General features: G+C 50.3%; 2 protein-coding genes across 7 annotated transcripts in view; one reads left to right on the top strand and one right to left on the bottom strand.

The window, feature by feature from the left end:
• The window catches only part of LOC123774404 (mucin-2), a 163116-nt gene that overhangs the window by 74947 nt on the left and 61632 nt on the right, over positions 1 to 26537 (top strand). The gene's annotated exons all lie outside the window — the stretch shown is intronic.
• Positions 110 to 26269, bottom strand: LOC123774241 (serine/arginine repetitive matrix protein 2-like). Its single transcript, XM_069307987.1, has 6 exons — positions 26190 to 26269; positions 24293 to 25033; positions 22967 to 23329; positions 1436 to 1514; positions 1224 to 1310; positions 110 to 658 (listed from the first exon to the last, which is right to left on the bottom strand). Exons 1-6 carry the CDS (start codon positions 26267 to 26269, stop codon positions 110 to 112), a joined length of 1899 nt encoding a protein of 632 aa, XP_069164088.1.

The following is a 26537-nucleotide window of genomic DNA, read 5'->3' as shown; positions in this document are numbered from 1 at the left end:
CCAGGATTGGTCTGACATATGTCATGTCATCCCGCTGTGGCTCGTACCTGGTAGTGTAGTGATCCTCCCGCTGTGGCTCGTACCTGGTAGTGGTGCACAGCCTCAGAGGTCATGAACCGCTGGTAGGAAGTGCAGGAGGCTGTCTCGTGATGGCGGGGCTGTCGCGGGGGGTCGGCAGGATAACGGCAGCGGCAGGAGTGACGGTAGGGGCAGCAGGGGTGACGGTGGCAGCGGCGGCGGCAGGGGTGACGGTGCTGGCGGCAGGGGTGACGGTGACGGCGGCGGCAGGGGTGACGGTGGCAGCGGAGGCGGCAGGGGTGACGGTGCTGGCGGCGGCAGGGGTGACGGTAGGGGCAGCAGGGGTGACGGTGCTGGCGGCGGCAGGGGTGACGGTAGGGGCAGCAGGGGTGACGGTAGGGGCAGCAGGGGTGACGGTGCTGGCGGCGGCAGGGGTGACGGTAGGGGCAGCAGGGGTGACGGTAGGGGCAGCAGGGGTGACGGTGACGGCGGCGGCAGGGGTGACGGTAGGGGCAGCAGGGGTGACGGCGGCGGCAGGGGTGACGGTAGGGGCAGCAGGGGTGACGGCGGCGGCAGCAGGGGTGACGCTGACGGCAGCAGCGGCAGCAGGGGTGACGGCGGCAGCGGCAGGGGTGTGGACCTGGCCAGAGGTAATAAATAAAAGCCTGAGCGCAGCGGGCGGGGCGGGACAAAGCGACCACCAAGGGGACGGTGCTGCTGCCCTTCCTGGCGGTGGTGGTGTGGTGGTCTGGGGTATGGTGGTGTGGTGGTGTGTGGTGCGGTGTGCGGTGTGTGGTGGTGTGGTGTGTGGTATGGTGTGTGGTGCGGTGTGTGGTGGTGTGTGGTGCGGTGGTGTAAGCTTAAAACCCCAGGTCATGCTTGGGGGAGTAGAAGAACCCCCAGAACCCCATCAACCAGGTATCAACCAGGTATCAGACAGTTCTTCAATCACCTTCTGTGGTCAATTGTTCAATATATCAGTCTAACAGATCTCTAACGCTGTCCAATAAGAACAATTTTAATATTAAACTCATCATAGCAGTATCATGAAAGTTTACAACCTGCATGAATGCTAAAAGTCAATGTAAACAATGTTCAAAGATAATGTATTTCTAGAAAGAACTAGTACATACAATGTCTGAAGTCACTAATATTGAGGTACATCATCTCCAGAGACGTCTGTGGGTATCGACCTTCACTTTTGCCTGCGGTGTGGGCGTGGGGCGCCGCGGGGTACCGCTGGGACCATACGGTCTTCTAGCCCCCTCACTGTCACCACACACTTCACTGCCCTAAAAAGACCATTTGAAAAATTGTAAAACATTTCCAAATACCTGTGATTTGATCCAGTGCTTTTGAAGATCACACACATACTAAATAGCATTTTGATATATTCATAGTGAGTTTTAACACTAACTGTCTCACCGCAGATGGGAAATGCTCTGTTTTGAGACTGTTTTGGACCAGTTTTTGAGGCAAGTGTAGTGTAGAAGACTCTTGGAATATGTTAAACTGTGTAACTGGATTATCAAGAATGTTACATGCTTAAATATATGAGTTTGGGGTCCAGTTCCTGAGGCCCTTATGTGCCTGTGTAACTCTATATACTTTTTTGGAGTAAAGAGGGAGGAGAGGCATAGGTGAAGGGAAGTATAGAAGTGGGAAACACAGTGAGAGGTATGAAAGCAGGCACCCACGGGGTGGGTATGGGGTCTATGAGGTCTCTCTGGTCACTACTTGCGGCACCACAGCTGTGGGGACCAGCTGTGGAGACCAGCTGTGGAGACCAGCTGTAGGGACCAGCTGTAAGGGTCCGCGGGTGACGGATCAGGCGGCCGCTGGCGTAATCACCAGATCGATGATAGCCCGGCCTGCCAACCAACTTTTTTACGTAAATGACGTGTGGAGGGGTCGGCCGCGGGGTCCGACCCCACGCCGGGGTCACGGGAAGACAGGCGTGGGGGGCGACACCCCCCTCCGACAGGTCACGGGAAGGGGAGGAGTGTCGAACCCCGCCAGGTAACGTACTTACCAAGTCTGAGCTTCGGCTCTTTGGTCCCGCCTCCTAACCTCCCTGTCTCGCCTATCCATCTCCAGCCCCCCCCCCCTCGTCCTCTCCTCAGGGGGCACTGACCCCCCTATCCACTCCCCGTCCCAATAGAGCCTGGCGACCCACTTATGCAATCCCCCCTACCCCCCCCACGCCTAGCCTAGATGTCGCCTTTACCAAATCCACTCACTGGCAACAGTACCGGGATAGTATGGCAACGGTACCGGGATAGTATGGCAACGGTACCGGGATAGTATGGCAACGGTACCGGGATAGTATGGCAACGGTACCGGGATAGTATGGTAACAGTACCGGGATAGTATGGCAACGGTACCGGGATAGTATGGCAACGGTACCGGGATAGTATGGTAACAGTACCGGGATAGTATGGCAACGGTACCGGGATAGTATGGCAACAGTACCGGGATAGTATGGCAACGGTACCGGGATAGTATGGTAACAGTACCGGGATAGTATGACAACAGTACCGGGATAGTATGGCAACAGTACCGGGATAGTATGGCAACAGTACCGGGATAGTATGGCAACAGTACCGGGATAGTATGGCAACAGTACCGGGATAGTATGGCAACGGTACCGGGATAGTATGGCAACAGTACCGGGATAGTATGGCAACGGTACCGGGATAGTATGGCAACAGTACCGGGATAGTATGGCAACGGTACCGGGATAGTATGGCAACAGTACCGGGATAGTATGGCAACAGTACCGGGATAGTATGGCAACAGTACCGGGATAGTATGGCAACGGTACCGGGATAGTATGGTAACAGTACCGGGATAGTATGACAACAGTACCGGGATAGTATGACAACAGTACCGGGATAGTATGGCAACGGTACCGGGATAGTATGGCAACAGTACCGGGATAGTATGACAACAGTACCGGGATAGTATGGCAACAGTACCGGGATAGTATGACAACAGTACCGGGATAGTATGGCAACAGTACCGGGATAGTATGGCAACAGTACCGGGATAGTATGGCAACGGTACCGGGATAGTATGGTAACAGTACCGGGATAGTATGACAACAGTACCGGGATAGTATGGCAACGGTACCGGGATAGTATAACAACAGTACCGGGATAGTATGACAACAGTACTGGGATAGTATGGCAACAGTACCGGGATAGTATGGCAACAGTACCGGGATAGTATGGCAACAGTACTGGGATAGTATGGCAACAGTACCGGGATAGTATGGCAACAGTACCGGGATAGTATGGCAACAGTACCGGGATAGTATGGCAACAGTACCGGGATAGTATGGCAACAGTACCGGGATAGTATGGCAACAGTACCGGGATAGTATGGCAACAGTACCGGGATAGTATGGCAACAGTACCGGGATAGTATGGCAACAGTACCGGGATAGTATGGCAACAGTACCGGGATAGTATGGCAACGGTACCGGGTGGTGTCTAGCCTACGCTTGAAACAACACTATGATCGCCCGTCTCTTATATTACCCGGAAATTTGCTCCGTGGATCAATAATCCTGTTTCGGAACCATTGTATAAGTAAATCCTTGAGAGGCCTGACGGCTGAGTGGACAGCGCATGGGATTCGTAGTCCTGAGGTTCCGGGTTCGATCCCCGGTGAAGGTGGAAACAAATGAGTAAAGTCTTTCACTCTGATGTACCTGTTCACCTAGCAGTAAATAGGTATCTGGGAGTTAGACAGCTGCTACGGGCTGCTTCCTGGGGGGGGGGAGGGTGTAACAGAAAGGAGCCCTGGTCGAGGACCGGGCCGCGGGGACACTAAGCCCCGAAATCATCTCAAGATAACCTGGAGCCGGTCGGCCGAGCGGACAGCACACTGGACTTGTGATCCTGTGGTCCCGGGGTCGATCCCAGGCGCCGGCGAGAAACAATGGGCAGAGTTTCTTTCACCCTATGCCCCTGTCACCTAACAGTAAAATAGGTACCTGGGTGTTAGTCAGCTGTCACGGGCTGCTTCCTGGGGGTGGAGGCCTGGTCGAGGACCGGGCCGCGGGGACACTAAAGCCCCGAAATCATCTCAAGATAACCTCAAGATAACCACAGTTGTATAAGGTGCGGCCTCGCCTCATACAAGGTAATATACACCTCTTATCGCAGACATCAACATTATTGCCACAACTATTTATAGCTTAATCTTGGGTCAACAGAGTCCTTCTGTGTAGACTTTGTTGGCCCGTATGTGAAGAAGGTATTTGTGTATATAATTGTATGAGGCTTAAGTGACTTGACTTGTGAGAGTTTGGTCCACCAGGCTGTTGCTTGGAGCGGCCCGCAGGCCCACATATACCTGGTTGATGGGGTTCTGGGAGGTCTTCTACTCCCCAAACCCGGCCCGAGGCCAGGCTTGACTTGTGAGAGTTTGGTCCACCAGGCTGTTGCTTGGAGCGGCCCGCAGGCCCACATATACCTGGTTGATGGGGTTCTGGGAGTTCTTCTACTGCCCAAGCCCGGCCCGAGGCCAGGCTTGACTTGTGAGAGTTTGGTCCACCAGGCTGTTGCTTGGAGCGGCCCGCAGGCCCACATATACCTGGTTGATGGGGTTCTGGGAGTTCTTCTACTGCCCAAGCCCGGCCCGAGGCCAGGCTTGTGAGAGTTTGGTCCACCAGGCTGTTGCTTGGAGCGGCCCGCAGGCCCACATATACCTGGTTGATGGGGTTCTGGGAGTTCTTCTACTGCCCAAGCCCGGCCCGAGGCCAGGCTTGTGAGAGTTTGGTCCACCAGGCTGTTGCTTGGAGCGGCCCGCAGGCTCACATATACCTGCTTGATGGGGTTCTGGGAGTTCTTCTACTGCCCAAGCCCGGCCCGAGGCCAGGCTTGACTTGTGAGAGTTTGGTCCACCAGGCTGTTGCTTGGAGCGGCCCGCAGGCTCACATATACCTGGTTGATGGGGTTCTGGGAGTTCTTCTACTGCCCAAGCCCGGCCCGAGGCCAGGCTTGACTTGTGATAGTTTGGTCCACCAGGCTGTTGCTTGGAGCGGCCCGCAGGCCCACATATACCTGGTTGATGGGGTTCTGGGAGTTCTTCTACTGCCCAAGCCCGGCCCGAGGCCAGGCTTGACTTGTGAGAGTTTGGTCCACCAGACTGTTGCTTGGAGCGGCCCGCAGGCCCACATATACCTGGTTGATGGGGTTCTGGGAGTTGTTCTACTGCCCAAGCCCGGCCCGAGGCCAGGCTTGACTTGTGAGAGTTTGGTCCACCAGACTGTTGCTTGGAGCGGCCCGCAGGCCCACATATACCTGGTTGATGGGGTTCTGGGAGTTGTTCTACTGCCCAAGCCCGGCCCGAGGCCAGGCTTGACTTGTGAGAGTTTGGTCCACCAGGCTGTTGCTTGGAGCGGCCCGCAGGCCCACATATACCTGGTTGATGGGGTTCTGGGAGTTGTTCTACTGCCCAAGCCCGGCCCGAGGCCAGGCTTGACTTGTGAGAGTTTGGTCCACCAGGCTGTTGCTTGGAGCGGCCCGCAGGCCCACATATACCTGGTTGATGGGGTTCTGGGAGTTCTTCTACTGCCCAAGCCCGGCCCGAGGCCAGGCTTGACTTGTGAGAGTTTGGTCCACCAGGCTGTTGCTTGGAGCGGCCCGCAGGCCCACATATACCTGGTTGATGGGGTTCTGGGAGTTCTTCTACTGCCCAAGCCCGGCCCGAGGCCAGGCTTGTGAGAGTTTGGTCCACCAGGCTGTTGCTTGGAGCGGCCCGCAGGCCCACATATACCTGGTTGATGGGGTTCTGGGAGTTGTTCTACTGCCCAAGCCCGGCCCGAGGCCAGGCTTGACTTGTGAGAGTTTGGTCCACCAGGCTGTTGCTTGGAGCGGCCCGCAGGCCCACATATACCTGGTTGATGGGGTTCTGGGAGTTCTTCTACTGCCCAAGCCCGGCCCGAGGCCAGGCTTGACTTGTGAGAGTTTGGTCCACCAGGCTGTTGCTTGGAGCGGCCCGCAGGCCCACATATACCTGGTTGATGGGGTTCTGGGAGTTGTTCTACTGCCCAAGCCCGGCCCGAGGCCAGGCTTGACTTGTGAGAGTTTGGTCCACCAGACTGTTGCTTGGAGCGGCCCGCAGGTGGAAGCTGGAAAGAAAGACGGAATAGAGGAGATATGATCACGACATACACGATCCTGAGAAACTGGTTCCGCTGGGCTGGTGGTCAAGAATGTATTGGGAGACGTTGTAGAAGCCACCTCCAGCCACATCTTTAAGGCCAGATACGACATGGGCTTCGACCGTGAGAATAGTTAAGTTGTATCACAACTTGAGCAAGGATGGTTGGCGGAGTGTGAGGGAGTAGTCGACACCTGCTCCTGGTTACTGAGAGACGGTGGTAGTGGTGGTTGTAGGAGATGGTGGTAGTGGTGGTGGTCCGTGGCACCAGCTGGCCGCCACCTGCCTCTCCCCGCGTCGTAAAGGGTCTGGTGGTGGTGGGGAGAGTGGAGTGGGATGCTGGTAAGTGGACTTCCATCAGTGTGGGGGCCGAGGAGTGGGCGTATGTGGTGTCCGGTAGTGTCGTGGCGGCAGGAGCACAACCTACCACCGAACGCTAGCTTGTCCTCCACCCTAACAAACCCCTAACAACAGTACCACCCAACAACCATGCTGCAGAACTAGAGAGAGAAGGTCGTAATTGGTGTGAGTGGGGAGTGAGAGTAATGCCGTGAGGGCCAGACGCCGCGGAGAGAGAGAGAGAGGGGAGAGAGAGGGCATCCGATAAGGTTTACGAGAAAGTGGAATTAGAAATTGAGGGAGAACGAAGCACTGGATCACAGGCGGCCCGAGGGAAGGAGCTAGGGCGCGCGAAGGGGAATCATTGTTTTGGAAGGGTGGAAGATAGGTAGGAAAATGTGAGTGGACGAGAGGGAGAGGGAGAGGGGATGGATTAAAACCCATGAGGGAAGGGTGTGGGATAGTGCGTCGCTTGAGTAATGGAGAGAGGGAGAGAGAGAGGGTCCGCCCCCACACTATGGTTCCCTGCGTCTACCGCCTCGAAAAAATAACTTGTTGAAAAGTGAGCTCGCCTGCAGGGGAGGAAGAGTCTCTACCTACCTTCCTACACTCCTGGGGTCTCTACCTTCCTACACTCCTCCTGGGGTCTCTACCTTCCTACACTCCTCCTGGGGTCTCTACCTACCTCCCTACACTCCTCCTGGGGTATCTACCTACCTCCCTACACTCCTCCTAGGGTCTCTACCTACCTCCCTACACTCCTCCTAGGGTCTCTACCTACCTCCCTACACTCCTCCTAGGGTCTCTACCTACCTCCCTACACTCCTCCTAGGGTCTCTACCTACCTCCCTACACTCCTCCTAGGGTCTCTACCTACCTCCCTACACTCCTCCTAGGGTCTCTACCTACCTCCCTACACTCCTAGGGTCTCTACCTACCTACCTACCTACACTTCTACACTTCGAAGTGTACAGCTACGTCCAGTACCTGTCTGTGGCGGGGGAGCCTAACTTGACAGCTACTGTGGCATGTAGCCTAAGTTACAGTGACGTAACACACCTTAACTTCAGGCCTTTGCCCATCATAACTTGTTCTAGGTGAGAGAGTTTAACTTCACGCACGCAGCCATATAACCCAAGTCCGTCATATCCTAACTTGAATGGGTCCTAACCATAACATAAGCCGAGATAATGTAACTTATCCATAATTATTTCATATAATCTCTTGGCTTTACATTTGGCTAACATTTAATATGAGAAAGTGTTGTTTAACTGACCTGAAGAGCTGGGAAGGAACGGTTGTGGGGCACTAGGAGGATTGTGGTTCATGGGAACTGCTTACCTAACAGTGCTGATGAGAAAGTGAATCTCTAGCTCTTCATAACCCCCACTTTCTACTAATGTTATTTATTTTTTAGTTAACTTTACTGATACTCGAATTCATTGTCGGATCTTGCCTTAAAGTTGTGGATGGAGGTGGCTTCCACGACTCCTACTTTCAGCATATTCAACTTGTTGATCACATGTACATTCGCATTTATATACTTTCGCATTTGGGTGTTGGGTATACACCATGTCTATCTAATTTTGTTAGGTCCTCTTCCTTTTGTTGGTTCTGTGATAATTTGTTTCAAGAAGTGTTTGTGAGTCAGTTTTGTTTGCCATGCTACCTTGGGTTGGGTTCGAAGGACCAACACCTCTGTGGCTTCGTGGACATTCTTTGTTTCGAAAACTATTTCCCTGCGATAAAAATGGCAAAGTATTAGAATCAAGGGTAGCGAGGGCTTTTTATACGACTTTTTGGCAGTTCTGGTGGCATTTATTTTATTCCCTCCTGGCTCTTATATTGTTTTGTGGGGAGTTATAAATCATCACTTCTACTCATCACTCCCGGCCAGGGGGCCGGCTGAGCGGACAGCACGCTGGGCACGTGATCCTGTGCGCTGGCGAGAAACAATGGGCAGTTTCTTTCACCCTTTGCCCCTGTTACCTAGCAGTAAATAGGTACCTGGGAGTTGCTGTCCTGTTGCTGTACCTGGGAGTCGCTGTCCTGTTGCTGTACCTGGGAGTCAGCTGTCATGGGTTGCTTCCTGGGGGTGGAGGCCTGATCGAGGACCGAAATCAACTCAAGATAACCTCAAGATAACTATCTTGGTGCCACCTGCTGTTGCTCTTCCTAATAGGCATTCTTGCTGATCAGTTTTCTTTGATAATTTTACTTCCTCAAAGCTCCAACTTAGTTATAGCAGCAGGATTACCCCACCTCCACTTCTGTTCACCTATCTTTCCCTATTACATGATATCCTTCTGGAAAGAATGCATCTTTTATAATACTTGTCAGTTTTGTTTCCATGATTGCAATAATGTGCGGTTCCTCTGCCTCCCTTTTCTGTAACTTTACCCATTTATTTGTACTGCATTTGTAAGCTGAGGTAACCTAACATTTTTATGAGAAGATCTTGGTTTTCATACATTTTTCTTGTTAACACTTTAAAAGGTTAAAAATATTGTGAACTAATAACTCGGATAAATGTAATTGGAAAGTGAAACTTTTTGTCATTGGAAAGGTCAGATAGTTCCATCATTCCCTAGAAATATATTTTTGACTAATCGCAATGGTATGCTGAGATTATTTCATCAACAGTGAGTATGCTCTGTATGGAGTATGGAGCCGGTCGGCCGAGCGGACAGCACGCTGGACTTGTGATCCTGTGGTCCTGGGTTCGATCCCAGGCGCCGGCGAGAAACAATGGGCAGAGTTTCTTTCACCCTATGCCCCTGTTACCTAGCAGTAAAATAGGTACCTGGGTGTTAGTCAGCTGTCACGGGCTGCTTCCTGGAGGTGGAGGCCTGGTCGAGGACCGGGCCGCGGGGACACTAAAGCCCCGAAATCATCTCAAGATAACCTCAAGATGCTAAGAGTCAGTTCTATCACCCATGAGATAATTCCATGAACAATGAGACAGTACCCTGAGACAACTTTATCAACTTCAGGGGCCCAAGGCAGTTCAGTATTCTCTATTGGGTTCTAGGCTATCAACACACTCGACCGAATCCTTTATATATGAGTTAAAAATGTTGTTATAGATTCAGCTACTCGGAACAAGTTCCAAGTAGCACGGGCTATGGTGAGCCCGTAACTTACCTGGCACAGGAGCGGGGCAAGTAGCACGGGCTATGGTGAGCCCGTAACTTACCTGGCACAGGACCGGGGCAAGTAGCACGGGCTATGGTGAGCCCGTAGTGGACTTACCTGCAACCCGTTCTCGCACTTTCTTATAGTCAATATTGACTTACTAAATAAGTGCATATGTGACATACTAATTTATTGTGAATATTTTAGTTTACCTTGAAGATCTTCATAGAAAACACCGACCTTACCTAACCTTCTTAGTATGTTAAGATAAGCATCTTATTGCTTCGTAATTACAATTATTACTTAACCTATACCTATAATTGGTTAAGTAATAATTGTAATTACGAAGCAATAAGATGCTTATCTTAACATACTAAGAAGGTTAGGTAAGGTCGGTGTTTTCTATGAAGCTTTTCAAGGTAAACTAAAAAATTCACAATAAATTAGTATGTCACTAATGCACTTATTTAATAAGTCAATATTGACTTAAAGAAAGTGCGAGAACGGGTTGTTACCTGGCACAGGAGCGGTGTTGTGTGTGGTGATGAGTTAAAAATACTCCCAGTAAGCCTCTTGACAGTATTAATTAATCCAACAATTGTAAATAACTATTCACATGAATATACGTAGATTACTACAATGAATACTCTAGGATGTACACTACTACTTAAATGATAAAATAATGAATGAACAATGAGTAAACACACCTGTCCAAAGGTCCTGGGGGAGAGTTACAGAAGCCAGGCTTTTACACACCTGTTCAAAGGTCCTGGGGAGAGTGTTACAGAAGCCAGGCTCTTACACACCTGTCCAGAGGTCCTGGGGAGAGAGTTATAGAAGGCAGGTGTGCCTTCGCTGATCTTACACACCTGTCCAAAGGTCCTGGGGAGAGTGTTACAGAAGCCAGGCTCTTACACACCTGTCCAGAGGTCCTGGGGAGAGAGTTATAGAAGGCAGGTGTGCCTTCGCTGATCTTACACACCTGTCCAAAGGTCCTGGGGAGAGTGTTACAGAAGTCAGGCTCTTACACACCTGTCCAAAGCTCCTGGGGAGAGTTATAGAAGGCAGGTGTGCTTTCGCTGCTCTTACACACCTGTTCAAAGGTCCTGGGGAGAGTTACAGAAGCCAGGCTCTTACACACCTGTCCAAAGGTCCTGGGGAGAGAGTTACAGAAGCCAGGTGTGCCTTCGCTGCTCTTACACACCTGTCCAGAGCTCCTTACACACCTGGCCAAAGCTCCAACATTACCAAACAATAAACATATATTTAGACTATAAGCCGGAAGGTACCGATCCGTTCCCTTCAATGTGATGACAATCAACACGACATATATCAGGGTCATACACTAAAGAATTTACATTAATTAATTCTCTAAATGTAATATCATTTGAAATATAGCAACAAACTGTTGATTAACTCTCTCACCGCGTGTTTAGTTGTGGTTTAAGACTTTACGATATAAAAGGTTTCTTTGCTTTAAAGGAACAATGACATAGATGATATCGTTAACATAACCTGGAATTAATAACATGAACTGGGTACTTTGTTGTAGAGATTTGATGCTTTCTATAAGAGGTAGCGCGGGCGTGAGGGCCGGTGTGGGTGGTGGTAGTGGGCGGGGTGGGTGTGGGTGGTGGTTGTGGTGGTTGTGGGCGGGGTGTGGGTGGTGTTAGTGGGTGGTGGTGGGCGGCGGCCAGAGCCACCAGGCGCGCCGCGCCTTGTGTCCTTGACGCTTCGGACGCAAAAAATATTGTTCAGCAGACAGAATTTCGCGCCAAGAACCGAATCTGCCGCGCTGCTGCTGCTGCTGCTGCTGCTGCTGCTGCTGCCTGCTGTTCTTGGCGGCTTGTTGTTGCCTGAGAGCTGTGTGCCAGCACCAGTAGGCAGCTTGTGTTTTGTTCAGTGCGTCTGGGGCAGCCAGACCCCAGGGGTGTTGAATCTGGGGCAGCCGGACCCCAGGGGTGTTGAATCTGGGGCAGCCGGACCCCAGAGGTGTTGAATCTGGGGCAGCCGGACCCCAGGGGTGTTGAATCTGGGGCATTTGTACCCCAGGGGTGTTGAATCTGGGGCATTTGTACCCCAGGGGTGTTGAATCTGAAGCACTTGTACCCCAGGGTTGCTGAATCTGGGGCAGCCGGACCCCAGGGGTGCTCGGCCCCCCACACAGGTATTCTGCTACAGCAAACACAGGCCCGTCACCCCCGTCTTGGCCAAGGCCGGCGTCACGGTGGTGTTGTGGCAAGATCAGGCAGCTGGCCCAAGGTTCATCACCCCCCTTCCTCGCCACTTACGAAACATCTACATCTTATCTCACTCGTGGCGGGCCTATTGACGTGGTGGCGACGCGGTGAGCTGGTTCTACACAATGTTGATGTTTTAAACAGCTTCGTAACGCTTTAAGAACTCATTAGAACTGTTTACTAAATACAAACCAAAATAGAGTTCTAGCGGGGTCCGCTAACAGGTAGCGGGGCGCGCTAACATGTAGCGGGGCCCGTTAGCAATTAGCGAGGCCCGCTAACAATTAGTGAGGCCCGCTAACAATTAGCGGGGCGCGCTAACAACTAGCGGGGCGCGCTAACAACTAGCGGGGCGCGCTAACAACTAGCGGGGCCCGCTAACAACTAGCGAGGCCCGCTAGGCATGAAAGTACTCTTCAACCTCACGAATAACTTATAAATAACTGTGGATATTACTATCGCAGATACTACAGGTGTACACACTGTAGTGTACAGGTGTACATGCTGTAGTGTACAGGTGTACATGCTGTAGTGTACAGGTGTACACGCTGTAGTGTACAGGTGTACACGCTGTAGTGTACAGGTGTACACGCTGTAGTGTACAGGTGTACACCTGTAGTGTACAGGTGTACACGCTGTAGTGTACAGGTGTACAGGCTGTAGTGTACAGGTGTACACGCTGTAGTGTACAGGTGTACATGCTGTAGTGTACAGGTGTACACCTGTAGTGTACAGGTGTACACGCTGTAGTGTACAGGTGTACACGCTGTAGTGTACAGGTGTACACGCTGTAGTGTACAGGTGTACACCTGTAGTGTACAGGTGTACACGCTGTAGTGTACAGGTGTACAGGCTGTAGTGTACAGGTGTACACGCTGTAGTGTACAGGTGTACATGCTGTAGTGTACAGGTGTACACCTGTAGTGTACAGGTGTACACGCTGTAGTGTACAGGTGTACACGCTGTAGTGTACAGGTGTACACGCTGTAGTGTACAGGTGTACACCTGTAGTGTACAGGTGTACACGCTGTAGTGTACAGGTGTACAGGCTGTAGTGTACAGGTGTACACGCTGTAGTGTACAGGTGTACAGGCTGTAGTGTACAGGTGTACATGCTGTAGTGTACAGGTGTACACGCTGTAGTGTACAGGTGTACATGCTGTAGTGTACAGGTGTACACGCTGTAGTGTACAGGTGTACATGCTGTAGTGTACAGGTGTACACCTGTAGTGTACAGGTGTACATGCTGTAGTGTACAGGTGTACACGCTGTAGTGTACAGGTGTACATGCTGTAGTGTACAGGTGTACACGCTGTAGTGTACAGGTGTACACCTGTAGTGTACAGGTGTACATGCTGTAGTGTACAGGTGTACACGCTGTAGTGTACAGGTGTACACGCTGTAGTGTACAGGTGTACACCTGTAGTGTACAGGTGTACAGGTGAGCGTAGTGCAGGTAATCAATAGTTGGCTGGTCCACCCTCGCTGTGTCTGCCCCGACACCCCCCAGGGCTAATGAGTTCACGCCCCGCCCCGCTCACCCGCCCCGCCCCGTTCACCCGCCCCGCCCTCTTCACCCGCCCCGTTCACCCGCCCCGCCCTCTTCACCCGCCCCCCCCCCACCCCACACACAAAAGTACCGTCGCCGCCATAGCTGAAAAACCTTTTCATGAAGCCAATTATCTCCTTCACTATTGTGATAATTTTGCTGCCGCTGCTGTCATTACCCAGGAGGCCCGCCCCCATGGTGGGCCTGCGGGCCGCTCCAAGCAACAGCCTGGTGGACCAAACTCTCACAAGTCAAGCCTGACCTCTTGACTTCAACTTGCCTAGTCTCAGGTGGAAAATAGCAAACAATAATATTATACCAGGAAATCTATCCGGCCCTAACCAACCACAGATTAGAGAACTACTTAGATTCTATGATAAATTTTCACTCCACCAGCAGATAACAGAGCCAATTAGGAGCTGAGACATTATGATCTCAGATACCACATACTCAGATCACAAGCTCATTGAGGTGCAAACTACCATCAGTACTCACAATAGACCTAAAACACTGAACAAGGGAGTTCAATTTGAATAATAAAAGGACAGACTGGGGAAAAAATAAACAGGGAACTTACAAAACATTCAATAGGAAATTATTTTAAGTAATAAAAATCCTACACAAGGAATAGAACAACTGACTTTCGAAGCATTTAAAGTCTGAAACATGTCCCTTTGAGTCTGAAAATATGTCCTTTGAATGAAGCCAGAAAGCGGTCCAACGTAGAAAGATAACACAGACGATACTACAAAATAAGGAAGAAAATAACGGGTATGCAGGCGATGAGTCACAATAACGTGGCTAAAGTATAGTAATTCTAAAGTCTCAATGGACTTGAGAATGGTCCAGGACGGACCGAAACGTCGTCGTCCCTTCACCTTCTAGTGTGTGGTCTGGTCAACATAACGGAAATGTTAAGCTGACACCAGCTTAACATTATTAACAGCTGGCAGCTTACACCAGCTTAATTATTGTCGGAAAATCCGACACCATTTAATAATATACAGACAGATAATAAGTGCTGCTGTATTACCAACAAGTTACCCATAGAAAACGTAACTTGTAGTGGAATTACCGTCTAAAGAAAACGGGATATCATCACCACATACTATTATAATTCACCACCTATTATGGTGGGAATTATTCTTAAATACATTAGTCTTTGGACTTTACCATCATAAAAACATCTTATATAAATTAACTTAATTATCAATATTAAAGTAGAGTAAATGTGACCCTTCTATCACTTTCTGAAATCTGGACAAAGTAGGCCAGGCGTCAGTGGGGAAGGAGGGCAGCCATTGTTGTTATACGAGACCAGAGGCTCACACGGGAGCAAATTCGGCTCCTGTTAATTTTACTTGGACGTAGTGTTATGGATACCAAAGTGTACCATCTGTCAACACGCTGTCAACAAATCAAGTTAAGTGTTCTTTCCGAAACCCATTATTTATCATTAGTGGCCATTAATGTCAGGATATAGGGTGACCCGGTTAGATCACATGGAAGCCTCAAACTAAAGGTAATTAAGCCAGGTCTTCATGTTCCATGTACTGTTTTCTCTGATATACTTGTCATATATAGGATTCTGGCTTCACAGCTAGCGCACTTTTGACAGGTCAAGACGAGGAAGGATTTGTGCACCAGTTACTGGGTGATATGGAAGCTACCTCAAAGAGGATAATTTGGTGTCTACACCCTAGTTATACCTGGTGGACTAACCTGCTGTACTATAAGATAAGGAACCTCTTCAATGTTTAATAGTATGTAGTCTATTTCTGTAGTTTGATTGGCTGCATATATATTAATTTAATAACCCCCCCTAATGTGTAGAGGATCGATTTGTGAGATTAAGAGATTATTGCAGAAATACAGTCCACTTATCATTATACAAATTGCTATCGAAGTATATAAATTAACGTAAATATAAATTCATATAAATTAAATAAATATAAATCTCACAGGTCGGTTCCCACATTATTTGGTCATCTTCGAACCGGATGACGGATTATTTGATCCTTTGAACCCACATTTGGTCATCTTAGTACCGGATGAACCAGTTAACCAAACCAGTGGATTCATTAAATATCTAGTGCAGTGTGATTTAAACAAAGCCAGCAGTCATGACGGCGGCGTTGCCTCGTGCGAGTTCACGAGCCCCGCTCAGTTCAGATCTGCCTCATCAGCGGTTTCATGCACACCCACAGATATTTGGTGGCGTGTTATTTCGTGAAATGACAGCGCTAATATAGAAACCAGCCAAATTAGTGACTGTGTCTTCGCGAGATTGTTCACGGATTTCGTGGTGTTACATTTCGCGAGAGATTATCCACGAATTTTGTGGAGTTTATTTCGCGAGGTCACTAATAACATTTAATACTTCTAGATAATATAAGAAGTTTCATAGAGGCAATTAAGAGGCTATTATCAATAATTGTGTATATTATTTCTCCAAAATAGAGAATCATTTAATATATATTGCACTAGTGATCACAGTATAATATTTACTAATTGCCAACCCACAACAGGGTAGGATATTAACCATTGACTAGTTGAACTATTATCGTTCATCCTTGTCCCATTATTACCATAGTCAGTTGTACTATATTGAACAACCTAACACCATTAATGAATGGTCCAGACCCTATTTTGGGTGTAATTTTTATCAACTCGAATTGAGTTGTATATATAATAATTTACTTATGATCATTACACCTTTGAGTGATTAATTAGTGTCTCTACCATCCTAGGGTGATATAGAAGAGCTAACCTAAAGGTACTTCCAGTGACACTGGTTTATCACTCAAATCATTAGTGTGTATGATTGTATATATATAATGTGTATTAATTTTAAGTGCTAACCTCTAGTAGAGGTAGGATTATTGCCTAGTGAGTTCAGAATTTACCCTAGGCTACCATTAGAGCTTGTTCAGTATTATGAGCAGCCCAAGTACAAGCCCCACAAGGCTTCACCAACTAGCCAGTATGGATAATGCAGGGAGAATGAAAAGAACCCTTGCAGGTCTTAAAGGCCACTTAACAAGACAGATCAAGAAATGTGAAGATTTGTCACAACAATCTCAAGTTGATTATGCTGACCTGGAAAGCTATTATCAAGCAGCTGCAGGTAAATTTGAGCAAATCAAATGTCAAATAGCAACATATGTGGCTGAACTTGCCAACACCAATTTATCAGAAACAGAAATAGACGACATTATGGTTGATCTTGCGAATTATGAAGATCACACTCAGGCCACGTTACAGCCTTATGTCAAATTAATTGCCCAGAACAAGGCAACAGCAACAACAACAACAGTTGCATCTAATACGAGTCAAGCAGAAGCTCGACTCCCTCCAATTAATTTACCCACTTTCTCAGGAAAAGATGAGGAAGATTGGGACGAATTTTGGAACAAATTCGTTGACCTTGTAGACTCAAAACAATCTTTACCAAAGAGTAGTAAATTCTCTTATTTGCAAGGTCAATTATCAGGTGAGGCTAAAACAGTAGTATCCCATCTGAGATTAACTAATGATGGCTATGATCTGGCAGTAAAACTCCTCAAGGATAATTATGCTGATCCAGAAGTAAGAACATCACATTTAGTTCATGAGCTGTTGCATTTACCCCCACCGGAGGCTTCAGCTGATTCACTCCAAGTCTTCAAGCTGGAGATAGAATCATTGATCAATGCCCTCAGCCTGACAGCAGATACAAACGGGGCTGAGTGGGTCTTGAAAATAATTGTCCAGGAGAAAATACCTAGGGACATATTGAGGCAAATGAGTGCTCATTACAATAAAAGCATCTTATCTATGAATGAAATATCTGAAGGTTTAAAGTCAGTAGTTCATCAATTACGAACACATGACAAATTAAAACCACCAAGTAAACCCTCAGAAACCAATAATAGTAAACCACAGAGTACCAAAGGTACTCCAAATCAATCTAGACAATATAATTCAACACCAAAGTGGAACAGTGGCAGTGTGGGCGTATATGCAGTGGGACCCTCCAAGCCTATAGTTACTGTGTCACCCAAGAACGTGACACCAAAGGGTACTGGAAGCTATGGAACATGTTTGTTCTGCAATGAGAAACATTCAATGTACCACTGCTCTAATTTTCCTGATAGTGACGCCCGTGTTGAGCGACTCAAAGATTTGCAACATTGCACGAGGTGCCTCAGGAAACATAACATCAAGGACTGTGATACCCAATTACACACCTGTAATAGGTGTAACAAAGGTCAGCACCATGCAGCATTGTGCAGAGACACCAAAACAACGTCTCCAAGACCCAAGGTGGAAGATAGCATTCCCACCACAGTACAGTACTGCAAGGTGCAACAAACAAAGAGTGTCCAATCGGCAAAGTCTAAAGGTAATACGACTTTGCCTACTGCCCAAATTACCATCCTGAATAAGAGGGCCAAGGTCCATACCCGTGGGTTGTTTGACCAAGGATCCCAGAGAACATATATCACTAAAAAGTTGGCAGAAGAATTACAATTAAGGCCTGTAGCCCAGATGTCATTCAACATCTCAGGGTTTGTAACAGATGCAGGACCTCAAGTCTACCAGGTGGTACAACCATCAGTACGTTTAGGCAGGTACGTCTGTCGAGTACAAGCCATTGTGGTGGACAAAATACCAGTAGACCTACAAGTTCAAGGTCTGAGAGCAACAGCCAAATTCCTGAGAAATAGAGGAATAAAATTGGCAGATAATATTAAGTCTGATCACCTCACCGACTTCGGTCTCCTTGTAGGGACAGACTATTGTCATCGATTCATCGGTAGCCCTACTAAATATCAGGGTATAACCATGTTAAACTCTGCAGGAGGTAAATTACTCTCAGGCCCAGTATCAAGCCTGAGGAGACCTATGCCTGCAGATAAACAATACCAGTAGAAACCTAAATTTGTCAGCTGATTATATTTCTCCAGTAGCATTATACTAAGGAGATTACAGCTGACTATACCAACAGAGGTTGATGTTAGTATCATCATTTAAAGCTGAAGATGAGTTCATGAGGCCTCAGTGGCAAATCAGTGAACAGTAGCCTAAAACAGCTACAAGTCACTGCGACCAATGTCACTGAACCCACTGCAGTCTCAGAACCATACTTTACTTTAATGATGAGCTATTCAATCTTCTGAATCAATTAACTAAATTAAACCCTAATAAATCTGATGACTGATTTGATACATTTATTATTTAATCAAGATGTATTCCATGGGCCTCAGTGTTTATATATCAGTGACCAGTTACCTGAAGAAACTTCAAGTTATATCTAATGTCACTGATCTCACTGCAGTCCCTGAATCATACTTGACTGTAGTACTTGATCACATTCAGTCTTCTGGGTTAAATAATATGTAATAAGGCTTGAATATTAGCCTTTCAAGAGTTGACAGGGAAATGAAATCGCATTAGACTTCTAACCCTTGCAACTCTAGTACGGGACATCCGTCCTGTACGAACAGACACACAAATGTGTGATTACTAACTACTAACATCAAATTAATCTAATAATTCGATGGAGGAGTATCGGTGTTCGTCTGTTCTAATTAGGACTTCGACCCGTGAGCAGCCCCTGGGGAATTATGTCGGAAAATCCGACACCATTTAATAATATACAGACAGATAATAAGTGCTGCTGTATTACCAACAAGTTACCCATAGAAAACGTAACTTGTAGTGGAATTACCGTCTAAAGAAAACGGGATATCATCACCACATACTATTATAATTCACCACCTATTATGGTGGGAATTATTCTTAAATACATTAGTCTTTGGACTTTACCATCATAAAAACATCTTATATAAATTAACTTAATTATCAATATTAAAGTAGAGTAAATGTGACCCTTCTATCACTTTCTGAAATCTGGACAAAGTAGGCCAGGCGTCAGTGGGGAAGGAGGGCAGCCATTGTTGTTATACGAGACCAGAGGCTCACACGGGAGCAAATTCGGCTCCTGTTAATTTTACTTGGACGTAGTGTTATGGATACCAAAGTGTACCATCTGTCAACACGCTGTCAACAAATCAAGTTAAGTGTTCTTTCCGAAACCCATTATTTATCATTAGTGGCCATTAATGTCAGGATATAGGGTGACCCGGTTAGATCACATGGAAGCCTCAAACTAAAGGTAATTAAGCCAGGTCTTCATGTTCCATGTACTGTTTTCTCTGATATACTTGTCATATATAGGATTCTGGCTTCACAGCTAGCGCACTTTTGACAGGTCAAGACGAGGAAGGATTTGTGCACCAGTTACTGGGTGATATGGAAGCTACCTCAAAGAGGATAATTTGGTGTCTACACCCTAGTTATACCTGGTGGACTAACCTGCTGTACTATAAGATAAGGAACCTCTTCAATGTTTAATAGTATGTAGTCTATTTCTGTAGTTTGATTGGCTGCATATATATTAATTTAATAACCCCCCCTAATGTGTAGAGGATCGATTTGTGAGATTAAGAGATTATTGCAGAAATACAGTCCACTTATCATTATACAAATTGCTATCGAAGTATATAAATTAACGTAAATATAAATTCATATAAATTAAATAAATATAAATCTCACAGGTCGGTTCCCACAATTATATAATTATTATAATTAATACACCATACCCCTTACAAAGAAGGAATAAGTTAAACAGGGAGATTGAAGAAATCGAACTGTGACTGAAACATTCATATCAGATTGAGGAAGTGCAACTAGAACAGAAAGCAGTACAAGAGATAAAAAAAATCCGAAATAGTTCTTCACATATGCTAAATCAAAAGCAAAAACCACTGCCAGTATTGGACCTATTCGTATTAGTGAAGGTTCATACACTGAGGATGACAAAGAAATTAGTGAAATCCTAAAAAAAACAGTATGAGGACATGTTTAGCACTCCGATACTCAGCATGAAAGTGGAAGATCCGGACAATTTCTTTATGAATGATACTCAAACCCCTGTAAATATAACTGATATCAACACGAGCGTGGCAGATTTTCAAAGAGAAATTGACAACATGCCCATGCACTCGGCCCCAGGTCCAGACTCATGGAATTCAATATTTATAAAGAAATGCAAAGTGCCGGTAGCACAGGCACTCAGTATAGTGTGGAGGAAGAGCTTGGACACGGGGGAGATACCAGATGCGCTTAAAGTAGCAGACATTGCCAATGCTTTGCTACCACCCTTGTGTAGAGGGGCAAAGAATTATAGACCAGTTGCACTAACGTCCCACATAATAAAAGTATTTGAGAGAGTGATCAGGAGTCAGGTCACTAGTTTCATGGAGACCAATGACCTTCACAATCCAGGCCTGGGTTGACTCACAAGTCAAACCTGGCCTCGGGTCGGGCTTGGGGAGTAGAAGAACTCCCAGAACCCCATCAACCAGGCCGGGCTTGGGGAGTAGAAGAACTCCCAGAACCCCATCAACCAGGTACTGGGCGGCTTGGGGTCGTGTATTTCTGATTAACAAGGTTGTTTTTTACTCCGTGACAGACCGAGAGCTGACGAAAGCACTTAGGCAAGTTGACTATCTTCCCCAAATGGTACACATACTACATTGTATACATATGTTTATTGTTTAACAGATTACTTAAATACTTGTAATGGATTATCCGGTCAAAGATGCGACGGTTGTTAGGCTAATTCTCCGGTTAAAGAGCGCACAATCGGTACATTAGAACATACTGTGTGCTTTGGTTAAAGGGAACAGTCGTTGGAATATTGGCTGGACATGTTGTTGGTACTGGGTGTAGAGTCTGTTGCTGGTGTAGTGTCTGCTGCAGGTGTAGTGTCTGCTGCAGGTGTAGTGTCTGCTGCTGGTGTAGTGTCTGCTGCAGGTGTAGTGTCTGCTGCTGGTGTAGAGTCTGCTGCAGGTGTAGTGTCTGCTGCTGGTGTAGTGTCTGCTGCAGGTGTAGTGTCTGCTGCAGGTGTAGTGTCTGCTGCAGGTGTAGTGTCTGCTGCTGGTGTAAAGTCTGCTGCAGGTGTAGTGTCTGCTGCTGGTGTAGTGTCTGCTGCAGGTGTAGTGTCTGCTGCAGGTGTAGTGTCTGCTGCTGGTGTAGTGTCTGCTGCAGGTGTAGTGTCTGCTGCAGGTGTAGTGTCTGCTGCAGGTGTAGTGTCTGCTGCTGGTGTAGTGTCTGCTGCAGGTGTAGTGTCTGCTGCTGGTGTAGAGTCTGCTGCAGGTGTAGTGTCTGCTGCTGGTGTAGTGTCTGCTGCAGGTGTAGTGTCTGCTGCAGGTGTAGTGTCTGCTGCAGGTGTAGTGTCTGCTGCTGGTGTAAAGTCTGCTGCAGGTGTAGTGTCTGCTGCTGGTGTAGTGTCTGCTGCAGGTGTAGTGTCTGCTGCAGGTGTAGTGTCTGCTGCTGGTGTAGTGTCTGCTGCTGGTGTAGTGTCTGCTGCTGGTGTAGTGTCTGCTGCAGGTGTAGTGTCTGCTGCAGGTGTAGTGTCTGCTGCAGGTGTAGTGTCTGCTGCTGGTGTAGAGTCTGCTGCTGGTGTAGTGTCTGCTGCTGGTGTAGTGTCTGCTGCTGGTGTAGAGTCTGCTGCAGGTGTAGTGTCTGCTGCAGGTGTAGTGTCTGCTGCAGGTGTAGTGTCTGCTGCAGGTGTAGTGTCTGCTGCTGGTGTAGTGTCTGCTGCTGGTGTAGTGTCTGCTGCTGGTGTAGTGTCTGCTGCAGGTGTAGTGTCTGCTGCTGGTGTAGAGTCTGCTGCAGGTGTAGTGTCTGCTGCTGGTGTAGTGTCTGCTGCTGGTGTAGTGTCTGCTGCTGGTGTAGTGTCTGCTGCTGGTGTAGTGTCTGCTGCAGGTGTAGTGTCTGCTGCAGGTGTAGTGTCTGCTGCTGGTGTAGAGTCTGCTGCTGGTGTAGTGTCTGCTGCTGGTGTAGTGTCTGCTGCTGGTGTAGTGTCTGTTGCTGGTGTAGTGTCTGCTGCTGGTGTAGTGTCTGCTGCTGGTGTAGTGTCTGCTGCTGGTGTAGAGTCTGCTGCTGGTGTAGTGTCTGCTGCTGGTGTAGAGTCTGCTGCTGGTATAGTGTCTGCTGCTGGTGTAGTGTCTGCTGCTGGTGTAGAGTCTGCTGCTGGTGTAGTGTCTGCTGCTGGTGTAGAGTCTGCTGCTGGTGTAGTGTCTGCTGCTGGTGTAGTGTCTGCTGCTGGTGTAGTGTCTGCTGCTGGTGTAGTGTCTGCTGCTGGTGTAGTGTCTGCTGCTGGTGTAGTGTCTGCTGCTGGTGTAGTGTCTGCTGCAGGTGTAGTGTCTGCTGCTGGTGTAGTGTCTGCTGCTGGTGTAGTGTCTGCTGCAGGTGTAGTGTCTGCTGCAGGTGTAGTGTCTGCTGCTGGTGTAGTGTCTGCTGCAGGTGTAGAGTCTGCTGCTGGTGTAGTGTCTGCTGCAGGTGTAGTGTCTGCTGCAGGTGTAGAGTCTGCTGCTGGTGTAGTGTCTGCTGCAGGTGTAGAGTCTGCTGCTGGTGTAGTGTCTGCTGCAGGTGTAGTGTCTGCTGCTGGTGTTGGTACAGAGGGCGGGCGGTGGCCGAGGGCGGGCGGTGGCCGAGGGCGGGCGGTGGCCGAGGGCGGGCGGTGGCCGAGGGCGGGGTGTGGACGAGGGCGGGCGGTGGCCGAGGGCGGGCGGTGGACGAGGGCGGGCGGTGGACGAGGGCGGGCGGTGGACGAGGGCGGGCGGTGGACGAGGGCGGGCGGTGGCCGAGGGCGGGCGGTGGCCGAGGGCGGGCGGTGGCCGAGGGCGGGCGGTGGCCGAGGGCGGGCGGTGGCCGAGGGCGGGCGGTGGCCGAGGGCAGGGTGTGGACGAGGGCGGGCGGTGGCCGAGGGCGGGCGGTGGACGAGGGCGGGCGGTGGCCGGGGTTACGAAGGTCGTCGTGACTGTTGAATGATGCATATCGTCCACCCCGTACCGCCGCCAAACCGGCCGCCGCCCGCCACCCACCGCCTGGCCGCCCACCGCCCCGCCACCCACCGCCTGGCCGCCCACCGCCCCGCCACCCACCAAACACCAAACTCTTGCCACCAAAAGTATTCACAGCGATTAATTGGGAATTCGAAAAGATGAATGTTTACTGGCGGAAATTTTAGTGACTAATATATACTCACCTAGTTGTGCTTGCGGGGGTTGAGCTCCGGCTCTCTGGTCCCGCCTCTCAACGGTTAACAGGTGTACAGGTTCCTGAGCCTTCTGGGCTTTATCATATCTACACTTGAAACTGTGTAAGAATCCATCCTTCTCTACCCGGTCGGGAAAGGGAGCCGGTCGGCCGAGCGGACAGCACGCGGGACTTGTGATCCTGTGGTCCTGGGTTCGATCCCAGGCGCCGGCGAGAAACAATGGGCAGAGTTTCTTTCACCCTATCCCCCTGTTACCTAGCGGTAAAATAGGTACCTGGGTGTTAGTCAGCTGTCACGGGCTGCTTCCTGGGGGTGGAGGCCTGGTCGAGGACCGGGCCGCGGGGACACTAAAAGCCCCGAAATCATCTCAAGATAACCTCAAGATAGGAACCCTGTTAATTCCCCTGAGAATTTTGTATGTGGTGATCATGTCTCCCCTTACTCTTCTGTCTTCCAGCGACGTGAGGTGCAGTTCACGCACCTTTTCCTCGTAACTCATGCCTCTTACGTCTGGCATGCCTAGTGGCATGCCTCTGAACGCGTCCTGTGCGTGACAAGGTGTGTTTGCGTGCGTGTGTGTGTGGGGGGAGTGCGTGTGCGTGCGTGTGTGTTGGTGGGCGGGTCCCCGCAGACCGCCTGATGAATGATGCAGACCAACCCCGCAGACGTCTAGGGGGGGGGGGGGGCCGAGGATTTTGGTGGAGTATACTGCTGCTGCCTCGCCCTGCCCTCTCCTCCACGCTGCTGCTGCTGCCTCGCCCTGCCCTCTCCTCCACGCTGCTGCTGCTGCTGCTGCCTCGCCCTGCCCTCTCCTCCACGCTGCTGCTGCCTCGCCCTGCCCTCTCCTCCACGCTGCTGCTGCTGCCTCGCCCTGCCCTCTCCTCCACGCTGCTGCTGCTGCCTCGCCCTGCCCTCTCCTCCACGCTGCTGCTGCTGCCTCGCCCTGCCCTCTCCTCCACGCTGCTGCTGCTGCTGCTGCCTCGCCCTGCCCTCTCCTCCACGCTGCTGCTGCTGCCTCGCCCTGCCCTCTCCTCCACGCTGCTGCTGCTGCTGCCTCGCCCTGCCCTCTCCTCCACGCTGCTGCTGCTGCCTCGCCCTGCCCTCTCCTCCACGCTGCTGCTGCTGCTGCTGCCTCGCCCTGCCCTCTCCTCCACGCTGCTGCTGCTGCCTCGCCCTGCCCTCTCCTCCACGCTGCTGCTGCTGCCTCGCCCTGCCCTCTCCTCCACGCTGCTGCTGCTGCCTCGCCCTGCCCTCTCCTCCACGCTGCTGCTGCTGCCTCGCCCTGCCCTCTCCTCCACGCTGCTGCTGCTGCTGCTGCCTCGCCCTGCCCTCTCCTCCACGCTGCTGCTGCTGCCTCGCCCTGCCCTCTCCTCCACGCTGCTGCTGCTGCCTCGCCCTGCCCTCTCCTCCACGCTGCTGCTGCTGCTGCTGCCTCGCCCTGTCCTCTCCTGCACGCTGCTGCTGCTGCCTCGCCAATGGTTCCTCTCTGTACACCGATCATCCTGACTTCCAGTTCTCTTGTTTCTTCGTCTCCTCTTTCTCTCTTCTTATTCCTTGGCTCCTCTTGTGCTTCTTGTGCCAGGGATGTCGTGATAGTAGAGCGGGTTTGCATGCCCCGCGGCTTGAACGATCTTGGTGTACCCGGAGTGGCTTCCGGGAGGTATACTCCTCCTGGCTTGGGTCCAGGTGTCTGACTGACCGCCTGGCTGACACTGTGTGTTGGGGGGGGGGGGTGAGTGACCCTGGATTGGGCGGCCAGATAACAGGGCGGAAGTGGCCCTGCTAATGATCCTCTCCTAGCGCCACCTCTCCCAGCCCCCCCCCTCTCCCAGCGTCCCCCTCTCCCAGCGTCCCCCTCTCCCAGCGCCACCTCTCCCAGCGTCCCCCTCTCCCAGCGCCACCTCTCCCAGCGTCCCCCTCTCCCAGCGTCCCCCTCTCCCAGCGCCACCTCTCCCAGCGCCACCTCTCCCAGCGCCACCTCTCCCAGCGCCCCCCTCTCCCAGCGTCCCCCTCTCCCAGCGCCACCTCTCCCAGCGCCACCTCTCCCAGCGTCCCCCTCTCCCAGCGCCACCTCTCCCAGCGCCACCTCTCCCAGCGTCCCCCTCTCCCAGCGCCACCTCTCCCAGCGCCACCTCTCCCAGCGCCACCTCTCCCAGCGCCACCTCTCCCAGCGTCCCCCTCTCCCAGCGCCACCTCTCCCAGCGCCACCTCTCCCAGCGTCCCCCTCTCCCAGCGTCCCCCTCTCCCAGCGCCACCTCTCCCAGCGCCACCTCTCCCAGCGTCCCCCTCTCCCAGCGCCACCTCTCCCAGCGCCACCTCTCCCAGCGGTGGTACCGTGGACAGCACCCCTGCAGGTTAGTACCCTGACTAGAATCGTGCCCAATTGATGTCACACAAGGAGCTTGGATCTATGACATCCATCTCCAGGTCATTGATGTGTCGGAACTGCTTGTTCTGGCGCGCCAATAACTAGCAGCTCCATGTGAGGGACTCCATGTATGTCGTCTAAACCAACTCTGCTTAAGACGAGGGTAGAAATAGTCTAAGCTACTCTATCCTGTTGATCTCATTCTTTTATCTTTATCTTTTATCTTTTTATCTTTTATCTTTTATAACTTACTTCAACTTGAGTTGCTTTGGATGACTCCTGTAATCTCGGTAGCCTGGAAGGGAACTATCAGGGGGAAAGCGCCAAGCCATTACGACTATATAGCACTGGGAAGGGGTCAGGATAAGGATTTGGGATGGGACGGAGGGAAAGGAATGGTTCCCAACCACTTGGACGGTCGGGAATTGAACGCTGACCTGCATGAAGCGAGACCGTCGCTCTACCGTCCAGCCCAAGTGGTTGGGCCTGGAGAGGTAGCCACGTCCGCCCCCTGGGAGAGCTGGGACTGGAATGAGACTTCCAGGAGAATCCAGACTCCGCCCCCACAGTGCTTATATTTCGCGGGCTTTTCCATGGTCC

The sequence above is a fragment of the Procambarus clarkii genome, chromosome 61, assembly GCF_040958095.1.
Source record: "Procambarus clarkii isolate CNS0578487 chromosome 61, FALCON_Pclarkii_2.0, whole genome shotgun sequence".
Lineage (NCBI taxonomy): Eukaryota > Metazoa > Arthropoda > Malacostraca > Decapoda > Cambaridae > Procambarus > Procambarus clarkii.
This window is presented reverse-complemented; position numbering and strand designations above follow the sequence as displayed.

Excerpts from the sequence above, each read along its gene's own strand:
- LOC123774241 (XM_069307987.1), bottom strand. The coding sequence starts at position 26,269 with ATGGCTTGGCGCTTTCCCCCTGATAGTTCCCTTCCAGGCTACCGAGAT. Across the intron at positions 23,330-24,292 it reads AGCGTGGAGGAGAGGGCAGG|TCACGACGACCTTCGTAACC; the intron begins GCGAGGCAGCAG and ends ATCATTCAACAG. Across the intron at positions 1,515-22,966 it reads TCGGCCACCGCCCGCCCTCT|AGTCTTCTACACTACACTTG; the intron begins GTACCAACACCA and ends ACATATTCCAAG.